We start from the raw sequence: 13,903 nt of genomic DNA, 5'->3' as shown, positions 1-13,903 counted from the left end.
ATTCCCAGTTGTTTTTCCACAAAAATAAATGGAGTACCCAGATTTGTAAGGATAGTCTGGTAACCACAAATTAATGATTTACCTGAATAATAAGAGGTAAATATTTTCTGGTCTGGGTATCTCAAGAATCCATCAGCCTCTGAACAATAATTTTGTTTTAAATTCCCTTTATTTTTACAATTTTAATTATATTTCAGAAATTACACTTAATTCAGGTCCCTGACATTCTAAAATTATTGGATGTTAAGGCAGTGACTACCTTTTTAACTCTCTCTCTCTCTCTCTTTTCTTTTCTTTCTTTCTTTCTTTTTTTTTTTTTTTTTTGTAGTTGTAGATGGACAGAATGCCTTTATTTTATTTATTTCTATGTGGTGCTAAGGATCAAACCTAATGTCTCACACATGTAGGCAAGCACTCTGCCACTGAACTACAGCCAGCCCAATTTTTTACCTCTTAATCACAACATTGCAGTGTTCAGTGACCTCATATTAAAATATGAATCCTTTTTTATTTTTAAATATTTTTTATTTGTAGCAATAGCTTTATTTATTTTTTATTTTTATGTAGCACTGAGGATCAAACCCAGTGCCTCACACATGCGAGGCAAGCGCTCTACCACTGAGCTACAGCCACAGCCCAAAATATGAATTCTTGATTACTGGTTATCAATCATTTTATCAAAGTCCTTTAGAATCTTGACTTGCCTTGGTTTAGAAAGACTGGGTTTGCAGATAGATATTGGACTGCTGCCTGGTTAGATTTTTCTGACCATCTTGGCAGTAGGAGGAAAAGTTGGAAAGGGTGGAACTGTTGATTTAGACGGAGTTTTGCTCAGTTACAGACTGAAGGACCCCAGGCCCATGTGCTCTTGAAACACATCACAGGATTTGATTTGAGACTATCTTGACCATAGCCAAGCAGAGTTGTTGTTTTATGACTTCAATTTTGCACCTTAAACCAAAATGATTTATGAACAAAAAGACAAAAAGAAGAAGAAGAAACCACATCAATTTAGGAATCCTAAGCTCAATACAAGTATATAGTTTTCTAAGGAATTTTTGAGCCAGGCCAAATTCCATGCTCTCAGATTACCTATTTAACTAATTTAAACCAGAAACCAACTTTGATATCTTCCAGAATGACTGAATCAAAGAATTGAAATATTTTCCAAAGCAGTACCGCATTTGACTTAATACCCTATAAGGACAGGGAAGAAAGAGAAACAATTCTGTTGGTTTTGCAATTAATTTTTCTTCCTATGAAAAGTTACTTATTGGAGAAATCCCTTTGGCCATGAGTTGATTTGAGGAATTTTATAAGTTTTTGAGAGGAAGTCTAACACCAAATGGATTGCTCTTTGCTTTGTGCAGGTTACTGTTTTTGTATCTCAAAGCCAAAAGCCACAGGGATGGCCACAGTTACTGTTCATCTCAGGGATGTGAAAGAGTCAAGATCCTGGCATCAACAGACTCAAAAGACGTCAGTAATTGCATGGCCAAAGCATATCCACAGTATTATAGAAAGCCATCAGTGGTCAAGCGCATGCCGTCCGTGCTCACCAGACTCTGTCAAGGCTGTGGCACTCACCAGGTAAATAAGGAAGAAGAGTGGGCTGTGGTTTGGGAGCAAAAATCAGGGGGTTTCTTTGGAATAGGAGCACTTTTCTTTGAAACGTATGTGTTGCCAATTTATAAACACTTGCTGGTGTCTCCTAAATTGGGGCCTATTCTAGAATGTGATCCTTATAAGAAGCAAAGTAGTCCAAATTTATAACAAAAGTACCTGTTCCCTGTGAGACATCAGTTTATTCTGATTAGCTGTGGCTTTTATAGTTTGAAATTAGAGGTTACTATATTGGCCATCCTTTTTTCTTTCCCAGATTTGTGATTCTGTTACAATGTTGCTGCTTGGTTTATACATCAAAAAGTGATATAAAAATGCTTTGTTTTATCGGTAGTGTGAAATTTCTCCTCAAAATGTGCAGCTTGTGTAAGAATTGTTTCCTTTTTTTTTTTTAAGGTGAAAAGCCACTCTTTAATTTTGAAGCATGTGCTATTAAATTTTCTTGTAATTCAAAGAACAGACTGACTTTGGTTAGAAGTGAAAAATGCTTCCTTTGATAGATTTCTGATTAGACTACTATATTTTAATAGATCTTGGGTCAAAAATGGCAGTGGAAATAAACCCAAACAATGTGCTTAAATTCCACATATGAATGGGTTCCAAAGGAATCAGACCAGTTCCAAGTGAAAAAGAAATACAGAATGAATACTGCCCCGACTCATTTTTAGTCTTCACCTACATGGGCTAGGGTAATCATCCTCTAAGTGTAGCCCCCCCAACCAGCAGCAACAGCATCCTTGGGAACTTGTGAGAAGTGGGAATTCTTGGGCTACCCTAGTTCTACTGAGTCAGCAGCTCTGGGTCAGGGGCCCAGCAGCCTGCAGTTTAATAGTCCTGCAGGTAATTCTAATTCTATTCACATTTGAGTTCTACTGAAGATGATTTTTAGAGCAAGAATTGAATTATCACAGAAATGCATACTGCCTACTTATACGGAGAAGACTTCTAAAGCTTGAGCTTTCATTTCTAATCAGCCTGATGAATTTGAGGAAACAAAATCTCTCACTGCATAAATTCTTTATTTCGTTCTCTCTTTTCATTTGTTTTTGGCTTTGTGGCAGTGAAAGCAGGGAGAGAAAGATGGATTTGAGTGTTGTTGTTTTTTAATGGCAACTCCTATCACAAACTCAGTCTCCCATACTCTTGAGTTGCCTATATTCTCCCATACAAGTAAAACCAAAAAGCAAACCGACAAAACAAAAAAGCCTTGTGTATATGAAGAGTTTGTGGGTATATGTACATGTCTACGGGCCCTTTGTTGGTCCGTGTTTTCTCTTTCTTTTTTCTTTATTTGTGGTATTTTGGGTTGAACCCAGGGCCTTGCACATGCTAAGCACACTCTCTACCATTGAGCTGTACCCTAACCCCTATGCAATATTTTGACTGTTAAAGTGATAGTTTGAGATAATCTTTGTGAGAGACTATTTTTTCCAGCCTCATTCTTGAGTTGGATTTGTTCAGAGAGTTCTTCATTGCTGAAGAAATTTTATTTAATTTTTACTTTTTTGTGGTATTGGGGATTGAACCCAGAGCCCCGTCACATACCAGTTAAGCTCTCTACCACTGAGCTACACCTGCATGCTGCTGAAGAGACTTTATATAACTTATGATCAACATTATTTGTGACAGTGATTAAGTCATCCTTGGAAACATCCTAGGCTTTATTTCATTAAACAGTTTCATGCATTAACGTGTAGCATTCTTTATTCTTGTGCCAGAAGCACTGATCATAATTTTTTTTAATGTCTTATAGTACTGACTTTGTTCAGTTGCAAAATACTTGAAGTATTTGGGAATATCACTTTTACTTGGAAGTTTGGGAGGAATTTTTATTTTGAATATCAAAACGAAACATATGTATTTAGAAGTAAGTAGGAAAATTCAGATGAACTTTTGACTCCAAACCTGAAATTCAAAGAAATGTCCAGATTCTGAATGCTGCTTAGTCTTCTGATGATTATTTTTTCTTGCAAAAAAGTTTTTGACATTGATTTATTAGAAAATACGCTTTGAAGTGTTAAATTATGTGAGAGTTAAGTGTTTTGAATGAGCAGAAGCCTCCTGGGGCGAGATTGGAGGAGCGGCAGGGATGAGGAAAAGGAATCACAAAGGCAGGGTGTGGGGAAGAAGGTGCAGAGCTCATGGGGAAGTGAGGGAGAGGCCCTGCCTCTTGAATGTGATAGGTTGGAGAGAAATGAAGGCCTGTCCCTAGGTGTAGCTCTGTCATGAGACTCTGCAGGTCACAGAGGTATGCTGAGACCTGGTCATGTACAAGGCCACTGGAAATTTTAAACAGAGTAGCCCTTGTTGTAGGTACTTCTTTCCTCAATCCTAGAATGACTGAGCCCCAGTTCACGATAATTGATCAGAAAAAAACTTTTAAAAAGATTTGTATCTATATTTGCCCAAAATGTTTACAACAATTTAAATTCAATGCATATTTATTAAGGCACTTACTGAAATGACTGAATTTTTTGAGGGGAGGATGCTGGGAATCAAACCCAAGGGTTAGCACATACTGAGCCCATGTTCTACCACTAAGCTACACCTCCAGCCCCTGAATTAATTTTGTCAAGATTATATTTGTTCGAAACAGATTATTCCAGAAAATGAAAAATTACACTTTTTGTATTAAGCATTTTAAAAAAACGGAGTTCAAGGTTTTGCAATATGTACAAAAAAATCAGAAATAGAAACACAATGGCACTAATAATATAATTGAGTTTCTCTTGATGGACCATTTGGGAAGAGGATATAGTCACCTTAAATATGGAACCTCTTCCTATCTAGGTGGTGTTTACCAGTGATCCTCACAAGAGCTACCTCCCTGTGCAATTTCAGTCACCCAGCAAAGCAGAGACTCAGCGCGGAGACCCATCTATTATTTCTGTAAGTACTGTCTTGTGTTGTTTTAGTCTATTTGGGCTGCTGTGAGGCAGGGTGGCTTACACACAACAGAAACCTATTTCTCTCAGTTCTGGCAGCTGGGCAGCACTCAGGTAGGTCAAAGCACTGTTAGATGTGGCCTCTGAGGAGGATCTGTTTTCTGGTTCTTGTATCTTGGTGCCTTCTGTTGTGTCCTCAAATGGTGGAAAGGTTGGGTTCTCTCTTGAGTTCCTTTTCTAAGGACACTAGTCCCTATCCTGAGGGCTTCCCTCTCATGTCCCAGTCACTTTCTGAAGGCCCCGCTTCCCAATACCACCACTTCAGGAATTAGGAATACAACAGAAGTTTTGCCCCCACAACATTCTGACCAGAGCAGGTGTGTATCCTGCGGTGGATTCTTGCTTTTATCCTTTATCCTGATGACCTATATTAACTCTGATAGTAGTCACTGGTTTCAACAACCTTTTGATTATTGGTGGCAAATGATACAATGAGGCGTAAAAACCTCTTTGAACATTTGTAATGTGTTTTGAAATACATTATTATCAAAATTTTCTTTTTTTCCAAGTGGATTGTTTACTGATTACTTTTGGGCTAATGTTAACACTTGTTCACATTATCTTTTAGTCACTGTTATAGATGACCCTGATTTCATTTCTATAAGAGAAAAGGCATCTTTGGTTTGCTATAGGCAGTCATCACATAGAAAACTGTTTTACCTTGATTTGCAACTTAAAATGAGCTCTCAAGATATGGGGAATGAAGGTTTTAAAATTTCTTTAGCTTTTTATTTTGAGATTGTCTATTTTTTTAGTGTTTTTTTTTGGGGGGGGGTGAGGAAAGTGAAAATACAAGAATTAGCTGTCTTTTAAAAAATGGTTTAATGGAAGTACAGTAGTGAGTCTCAGTGTCAACGCTAGAATTTGAGCTTAGAGTCAAGTTAGTCATGGGAATCGAACCTTGGCTTGTGACCTATCCCAAACCAGGTTGACCTGGGAGCCACCTTGTAAAGAGCTCTTTGGGGGAGCAGGTATCTAGCCGTCCCGTTCATAGCCAGCCAGGACCTGCACCCTGTCTCACATGATCTCTTTAGAAGTTCATTTTTTGTTTTTCCCCAGTGGTGGACAACATGATCAAAAATCCATTTATACGTGGACAAAGTTAAATTTTAGTTTTTTTTTTCTTTCCCAATTTGTTTTTGTTGTAGTAAGAGGCGCTTAACACAAAATTTACCATCTTAACCATTTTTAGGTGTTGAGTTCAGTGGTGTGAAGTACATTCATATTGTGCAAACGCCACCACCCTAATTCCAGAATTTAAATTTAAATTTTACTTAATAGCTTTGAATTAAGGAGATTCCTGTTTAGATGTAGCTCAAAGATTTCTTAAAGACTGTATTGACATTCATTCCCTTGTGTTAACAGTCCTTTATTTTGGATGCTGAAGATGTAATTTTATGAGCATGGAATTTGTTAGCTCAGCCTCTTCATGCATTCATGAAGGCAGATCCCAGCCTACTGATTACATCTGTTGGGGGTTGCATAAGGGAGGAGGGTAGGTGCTGAGGCCCACTGTTCTAATAGCTCCCTAGATAATTGAAGAAGAAATTGTTTTGCCCCCCAACCCCAAACAACAACAACAAACCTTCAGAAAGGTTATGCCCAAGGTCTGAAGACTTAGTTTGATTCTACTACTGCACATTGGGTGCCTGGGACCCTGGAAAAATCAAGGAACACTGTGTATCTCCAGCGTTCCCTTCTGGTTGACAGAAAAACAGCTTTTCCCTCTTGCAGATACATAATATAAGCATTCTTTCCTGGGACTTGGCATTGCGTTGTCTTTTATGGAAAGTTTTAATTTAACTAACAGGTTTTGGAGGATAGTTTTTCACAAGAACAGTTGGAGTGTATTGAAAATCATTATATACTTTTTTCTCAAATGTGCTTCAAATTTTTTTGATAGCAGGGATTGAGCTCAGGGGTACTTAATGACTGAGCCACATCCCCAGCTCTTTTTTTATTTGAGACAGGGTTTTGTTAAATTGCTTCATGCCTTGCTAAATTGCTAAGGCTGGCTTTGAACTTGCAATCCTCCTGTCTCAGCCTTCTGAGCTGCTGGGATTATAGGCATGTGCCACCACATCCAGCTGTACTTCAATCTTAAGCATTCAGATTTTTTTAAAAATAAGGGAATCTCTTCTAGTCTTTGCACATAGAAAATTTACTTCAGAATCTCCAGATCTCTTCACTAGATTAGAGCAATTTAAACATAAGTAACAAGACTATTTTGAATTTTGGGAAGATCAATATGATTAGAAATAAAATTTGAATATAATATCTCCAAGTCAGGTCAGGTGAAGTGGTGAGAGTGTTTCTCCTTGGCTAGCTCACTTTAGTTCAGTTTATGATTTTCCAAAGAGAAACATTGCCTGTGGAGTAGTATTTAGCCAGCTTTGTTTTATTTTTCCTTTCTGGCCGAGAACTTAATAATATTTGGATGTGTCCAGAGTATGCCTCTTTCTTGAAAAGATCACAAACCATTAAAGAGGATGATTATGAAAATTCAGCTCATGATCATTGTAAAATACAATGTAGCTCATTCAAAAGCACCATTTTGCTCTTTTGACGTCAGAAGAGGGCTATATTTAGAGCTAAAAGAGATAGAACAGTTGGACTTAAATGATATTTCAAACTCCATGAATCAGATTGTGATCTGTATATAGGTGTAGCACAGAGGCCAGCCCCTGGTCACTGTAGAGCTCTCGTCCTAGTGACAGTGCTTGTGTGTAGACATGAGGTCCCAAGCAGTGCAGAAGGGTCACCCAGCTCAGCTTGGTGGGGCTTAGAGCCTCTTACTCTATCAGCAAAGATCAAAGCACAGTATGTAGGCAGAGTTTAGAGGAACAAGGTGCAGTTTCAGACATTGGATGGGAAGAATAAGTAAAACATGTAACTCGAGTCCTTGAAATACAGTCTGATTCATGGGTTACAAGGGGCTAGAAAGACCAGTTATCCCAAAGATCTTCCTGCAACAGTGATGATAGCAGAGGACATTTTGTATCTTCAGGTCAATGGCACCGACTTTCCCTTCCGAAGCGCAGGTGTCCTCCTCCTCCTCGTGGATGCGTGCAGCGTTCCCTTCCGGTTGACAGAAAGAAAGTTTTTCCTTCTTGCTGATTTCAGTCGCATGGAAGAGTATTTGAAAACAAGCATCCCTCCAAGGTAGGTCTGGCTCACTCTGTACCAGGGATAAGCCATCTTGAGGATGTGGAGTCCTCTACACAGGTAACACTGGTCACCTCGCAGCTTTGGTATGTCTATCTGGTCTTTAACTCTGTGGGCATTCGGGGCTCTGCGAAAGGTACTCATTCCTTTTCACCTCAGCGTGATGCCTGTGTGGTCCAATCAGTTGACAAGCTGTTACTTATCCATGGCAGAACTGTGATGTTAGAAGATTTTGCAAATGATAGGAATGCTCTTAGGAAAGTTCCTTGTGTGGAACACTACTGTGCTGCTTTTTAGTACTAAATTGCTCTATGAAGGTTTATTACCATTTTGAAGTACCTTTCCAGGCAGTTTTCTTTGTCCCATTGATTGACCCTTACACAGCACTCTACTATATTTAGGAAGTCATTGCTTAGTCATTTGGAAATGACTGTAAAAGGGTAAATTAATTTTTAAGTGGTTGAGTGTCTGGTCTGTCTGGTTTGGGTTGTTGTTGATATCTGAAGAAAGATGTACAGGAGAGAAACCTTTCTTTTGCTGGGTTGGTCAGACCTTTCCTGGGGGAAAAGATGTGAACTCAGGGTCCTCTCTGCCCCTTAGCTTTGCTGCAGATGCTGAGTGCAGCCATTCAGGGAAGAGCATAAGCTTCCCAGGGAGTGAAGACCTGTCTAGCTTTCAAATCGTTTTCAGTTGATGTTATTACTTATGTTTTTTATAGATCACAGGACCAGGTCCCATGAACTAACTGGATTATTTTGGTGCAGTATTCCATGTGTAATATAAAGTCATCCTCCAGTATCCATGAGGGATGGTTTTGGGACCCCCTGTGAATACAAACATTTGAAGGTGTTCAAGCACCTCATATAAAAATGATGTCATATTTGCATATAACCTGTGCATATCCTCTTGTATATTTCAAATCATCTCTAGATTATGTATAAACGCTGTGCAAATAACTGTTATACTGTATAGTTTAAGGAGCAATAACAAAGAAAAAAAGTCTGTTCATATGCAATACTGATGTAGTTTTGTTCCCAAATATTTTTGATCTGATTGCTTGAATTCATGTATTCAGAACCTGTGGATATGGAGTGTTGGCTATAGTTTTATCTTATGGTTCAAGATAATTATTGGAGGTTACCTTATTCTTTAAGGGTTTCAAAGCTTTTCCTAATGATGAAAACACATGCACTTATTTCCCCTAAAACAGTCTAGGATATAAATTTCACCACAAATATTTAGGACAACACAGAAGTCCTGCAAGTTAACCTGTAGATTTGAGTTAAAAACTAACTCATTAAAAACGTAGTTTCTAGAAAGAGTAAGAAAGGCTTTTGAGAGATCAGTAATACCAATTCTTGATCTGGCTGCTGGTAACGCAACTATGTTAAGTTTGCAAAAACTTAAGTCTTTTGGACACTTAGGAATGTGTTCCTGTATGTATGTTGCATTTTAACCAAGTATTGAGAAATTATGGGGCAACTGGCAGTGATTTCTAGGAAGACTGAAGGCTTGCTTGTGTGTGTACATGTATGTGTGTGGTTGTGTGCATATACCTGGGGGCACACGGTGGCACGTGGTGGCAAGCTGATCTGTTAATGTTCTCACAACAGAGTCCTGAGTAATTCTGACCTATAAACAAAAGTCATGTCTTCAGGGTTGCTGGGGACAGTCCTCTGGCTGATTTTGAATTGAGGTTCCACTGCTTTAGAAAGATCAACCCCAGCACAGAACTTAACAGTCTTAGTCTAAAAGTCAAGACCCACATTAAGAAATTAAATACAATACTGAATTGTGATATATTCATACATGCACATAGCGTAATTTCGTCAACTTCATTCCTCAGTTCTTCCTCTTTCCCTCCCCTCCTCCCTCCTCATTGGTCCCCCTCTTCTATTTGACTGATCTCTTCTATTTTCATAAGATCTCCTTTTTGTATTCCTTTTTTATTTCTAGCTTCTGCGTATGAGAGAAAACATTTAACTCTTGACTATGGGAGTTTGTCTTATTTCACTTAGCACAATGTTCTCCGTTTCCATCCATTTACTAGCAAATGCCATAATGTCATTTTTCTTTTTGTCTGAGTGGAACTCCATTATATATATGTGTGTGTGTGTGTGTGTGTGTGTGTGTGTATCACATTTTCTTTATCCATTTGTCTGCTGACTGACACCTAGGCTGGTTTCATAACTAGACTGTTGTAGGTTGTGTTGCTATAAAAGGTGGTATGTATGTATCACTATCATATGTTGATTTTAGTTCTTTGGGATAAAAAACAAAGTGTGGGATAGTTGGGTCATATGGTGATACTGTTCCTAGTCTTTGCAGAAATCTTCATACTGTTTTCCAATGTGGCAGTACTAATTTGTAATCCCATCAGTAATGTATTAGTATAAACTCTTTAAACAAATTACAATAATACAAGGGACTTGTTAATATAAAATACTAAAATAAACCTTGAAACTATAGTAACTAAACCAGGAAAAGGGTCCACAAGGATCAGAGTACTATGGCGATTTACTATATTATAACGATGGCAAGGTTTAAAAGATGTAAACTTTTTTCAAAAACCATGGAGAACAGCTTTTGTTTTATTATTTATTTATTTATTTATTTATTTTTATTCATTTATTTTTGTAGTCCTGAGGATTGAACCCGGGGCTTTGTGCATCTTAGACAAGCATCTTTCCACTGAGCTACATTTTCAACTCTTATTTTTATTTTTTAATATTATGTTTATATGGAGCCAACCTAGATGTCCTTCAATAGATCAATGGATAACAAAAATGTGGTATATATACACAATGGAATATTATTCAGCAATAAAAGAGAATAAAATCATACATTTGTAGGTAAATGGATGGAGCTGGAAAATGTAATGCTAAGTGAAGTTAGCCAATCCCAAAAACAAATGCTGAATGTTTTCTCTGATATAAGGAGGCTGATTCATAGTGGGGTTGGGAGGGGGAACATGGGAGGATTAGATAAACTCTAGGTAGGGCAGAGGGGTGGGAGGTGGAGGGAAGGGTTAGCAATGATGGTGGAATGACATGGACATCATTACCCTAAGTACATGTATGAAGACAGGAATGGTGTGACTATACTTTGTGTACAACCAGAGATATGAAAAATTGTGGTCTATATGTGTAATATGAATTGTTAATGCATTCTGCTGTCATATATAACAAATGAAAATTTAAAAAAGAAGATTGCGTTTATGATGATAACCATAGGTAAATAAAGAATCTTAAGTAAAACAAAAGCCATACTCTCATGAGCAACAAATTATTCCTTAAAAGAGCCAAGTCCTAGCTGCTCTCTGGGTCAGACGTCAGTAACTTTTGCTTTCTCTACTTTGGAGTTTTCCTATGTTGTAGTAAAGTGAGAAGTTCCATCTGGAGCCAGAAAATTGGAGCCTGTACTAGCAAGAATAAAAAAGCATCTGAGCTGTTTTTCTTTTTGATTTCTGCTTTTATCTGGAATTTCTATATTGTACTCTGTTCAAAAAGGTACTCAATAAATGCTGGATGATGAGAATTGACACCGATTTTCTCACTTTCACTTACAGGTCTATTGTTCTGTTGAGCACAAGAGGAGAAATAAAGCGGTTGAATATTTCAGATTCATTAATACCTCTGGGATTAGCCAAACCAGCTCACCTTTATAACAAAGGTTTGTATTTGTATTATTCTATCAAGTTCTTGTGAGGCTAACAGCATATACACTTCTACCAGTGGAATTGAGCTACCAGTCTGTTTTCATGAGCTTGTTTGGCAGGTATGGGCATCATTAAGATAATGTCTATATAAGGGGGACAGTGTTAGAGGAAGTGTGTTGGGATATGGTTTGTTACTTGGGTGGTAAGAGCTCATGAGTTCGTTTGCTGATATGAGGAATTGTAGAGTGTTTATATGTATATATATCTTCGTTTTGCTCAGCCCTGACTTACCTCCTGCATTATCTTGCTGGAAATTAGTAACTATACAAATTGAACTTTTTTTTTTTTTTTTTTAGGGAGTACCATATTTTTGGGATTCAGTGGAAACTTTAAACCATCATGGACTAAGCTATTTACCAGTCCTGCTGGACAGGGCCTTGGGGTGCTTGAAGAATTCATACCTTTGCAGCTAGATGATTATGGATGTCCCAGGGCCGGAAGCATCCGCAGAAGAGATCTGGAATTGTTAAAGCAAGCTTCAAAAGCGCTTTAGAGACTGACTGTAACTTAAGTGCTGGGGGAAAAAATGTGAACTAACTTATTTAATTTATGGCATTTAAAAATGACACTGTTAACCCAACAGAACCATTTTCTTGTTTGATACTAAAAGGGGAGAAAAGAATTTTAAAGGGATTGCTTGAATACCAGTTCGCGCACCTTCTAGTTGTACAAAATGTTTAAGGATTTATTTGTCTTGGTAAGGCTGGTGTATTCAGAGAGCAGTTCTCTTGTTCCTCACCTTGCGCCCTACTATTTGGTAATGACCATATATATATATATACATTTTGTATAATGGGCATGGCGGGGTGGGATGGGGACTTCTGAGAGTCAGCCTGAGCTCTTTAGAGGACCTGCTACTGTAGCACCTTGGATACTTGAAGTCTAACGCTCAGTTGTGTCATAAAGCAGTTGATTTGGGTGTCTGGCTCATTCAACAATACCTGGGGCCCTATTTCTGAGAAGCCTTTGAGAATTTTGTATGATGCCAAATGACAGAATTTTACATGACAACTCAGTCCCAGCTCATGCCCTTTTTTGCCTGGACATGTGCTATTTTTATTCATTTGTATATTGATAACTTCTAAGGAATCAATTTTCAAACAGGAAGTATATTGGGGCAAAAGGGCTTTGGGGGACGAGAAATCCCTTTAATCTGTGACCATTGAACAAAAAATTTGACCTGCACCAGGGTTTGAGGTTGTTGGGACCAGTTTTTGCAGCTTTAATCCTTAGTCTGTCTTGACTGTGTATTTGTTTGAAGTGCAGAGCTGAGCTGAACAGTTGCATTTTTGTTTTTGTTTTTGTTTTGTTTTAAAGAAGCAGGATGTTTTCCTGAACTGTAAACTTTGTGTTATTTTTAACTTGCACAAGGGAAGTGTGTTCTTGGTGTTGCTCTTGCACCTAGGTTTTTTGTTAATGTTTTAGTGTGGATTTTTCAGTAGCTTCTCTGCTCACCATCCTGCCAGGAAAATCAAAAAGCTTAATGATACTCCAGAATGATGGGGGGAGGCAGGCTTTTTAAGGGTCAGAATCATGAAGCGAATATTGAGAAATGAGCCTCTTCATAGCCTTAAAGGAGTGAGTCACTCTGCATTAAATGGTTAAAGAATTAAAAAGGGCATCATGACACCCAGTTTCCCTTTCCGCTGGGATCATGTGTCTCCTGCCAGTGACGGCTGTGTGTGGCAAAAGGAGATTGGCTCCACAGCCTGGGTGTTACACATCAGAAGGAAAGATACTTCAAAATGCCTTTATATTTCTATAAACCCACAAGGCACAAGTCTGGTGGAGGGATGGCCAAGGGTGTTCAGGCGGACTTTGGAAATAAGCATGAACAAATTCACTTTCCTCTACCAAGGGCCAAGAAAGATGGCCTGTACTTCTGTGTCCAGGAGACACTACAGAGCAGCTCTGTGACTTCTGTTACTTTACAGAATATGCTACCTCAAAGTGCTACCGATAAACCATTCTAACTGTAAGTGCTCATGCTAAGGGCACGTGTCTTAATCAAAGTTTGGTTATCTGTTTTTTGGGTGTGGGTTGTTATTGTTGTTGTTGTTGTTTCCCTTGTATAGTGATGAGTGAGATCTTACCTATTAAATATATTATTGGATCATGGTTCCTGAAAGTGATTAAAGTTTGTGTGTATGTGTGTTTTATGAGTTAAATATCTATGATGTGTGATTTTTAGAGTTTGGTTGTTTAAAGATTTGGGGAGGATGGGTAAGTTTCAAGGCACTCATTTTTTTCTGATTTATATACTAATAATCAGGGTCTAAGTTAAATAAATAAAAATAATGTATGCATGTATTTTATACATGTGTGTCTGTGAATCTCTGTGATTTTTTTTAAAGTTCCGCATTCTAGCTGCAAAGAAGTTATTGGCGGAAATAAGGAAAGCAAATCCAGTGAGTAGATTTTGTAAGGCTGAGCATCAGCAGGGTGGGACCAT

At 38.1% G+C, this 13,903-nt stretch overlaps 1 protein-coding gene across 2 annotated transcripts in view; it reads left to right on the top strand.

The window, feature by feature from the left end:
• Positions 1 to 13,680, top strand: part of Cemip2 (cell migration inducing hyaluronidase 2) — a 75,539-nt gene extending 61,859 nt beyond the window's left edge. For both annotated transcript variants that reach the window (XM_076843482.2, XM_076843483.2), the window contains 5 exons: positions 1,371 to 1,590; positions 4,414 to 4,512; positions 7,576 to 7,730; positions 11,302 to 11,405; positions 11,748 to 13,680. In XM_076843482.2, the coding sequence (XP_076699597.2) occupies positions 1,371 to 1,590; positions 4,414 to 4,512; positions 7,576 to 7,730; positions 11,302 to 11,405; positions 11,748 to 11,944 (775 nt within the window). In that variant the 3' untranslated portion in view covers positions 11,945 to 13,680. The remainder of the gene's footprint in view (positions 1 to 1,370; positions 1,591 to 4,413; positions 4,513 to 7,575; positions 7,731 to 11,301; positions 11,406 to 11,747) is intronic.
• The last annotated feature ends 223 nt before the right edge of the window (positions 13,681 to 13,903 follow it).

The sequence above is a fragment of the Callospermophilus lateralis genome, chromosome 2, assembly GCF_048772815.1.
Source record: "Callospermophilus lateralis isolate mCalLat2 chromosome 2, mCalLat2.hap1, whole genome shotgun sequence".
NCBI classification, from domain to species: domain Eukaryota; kingdom Metazoa; phylum Chordata; class Mammalia; order Rodentia; family Sciuridae; genus Callospermophilus; species Callospermophilus lateralis.
Note: the sequence above shows the minus strand (reverse complement) of the source record. Positions and strands in the feature narration are given on the sequence as shown.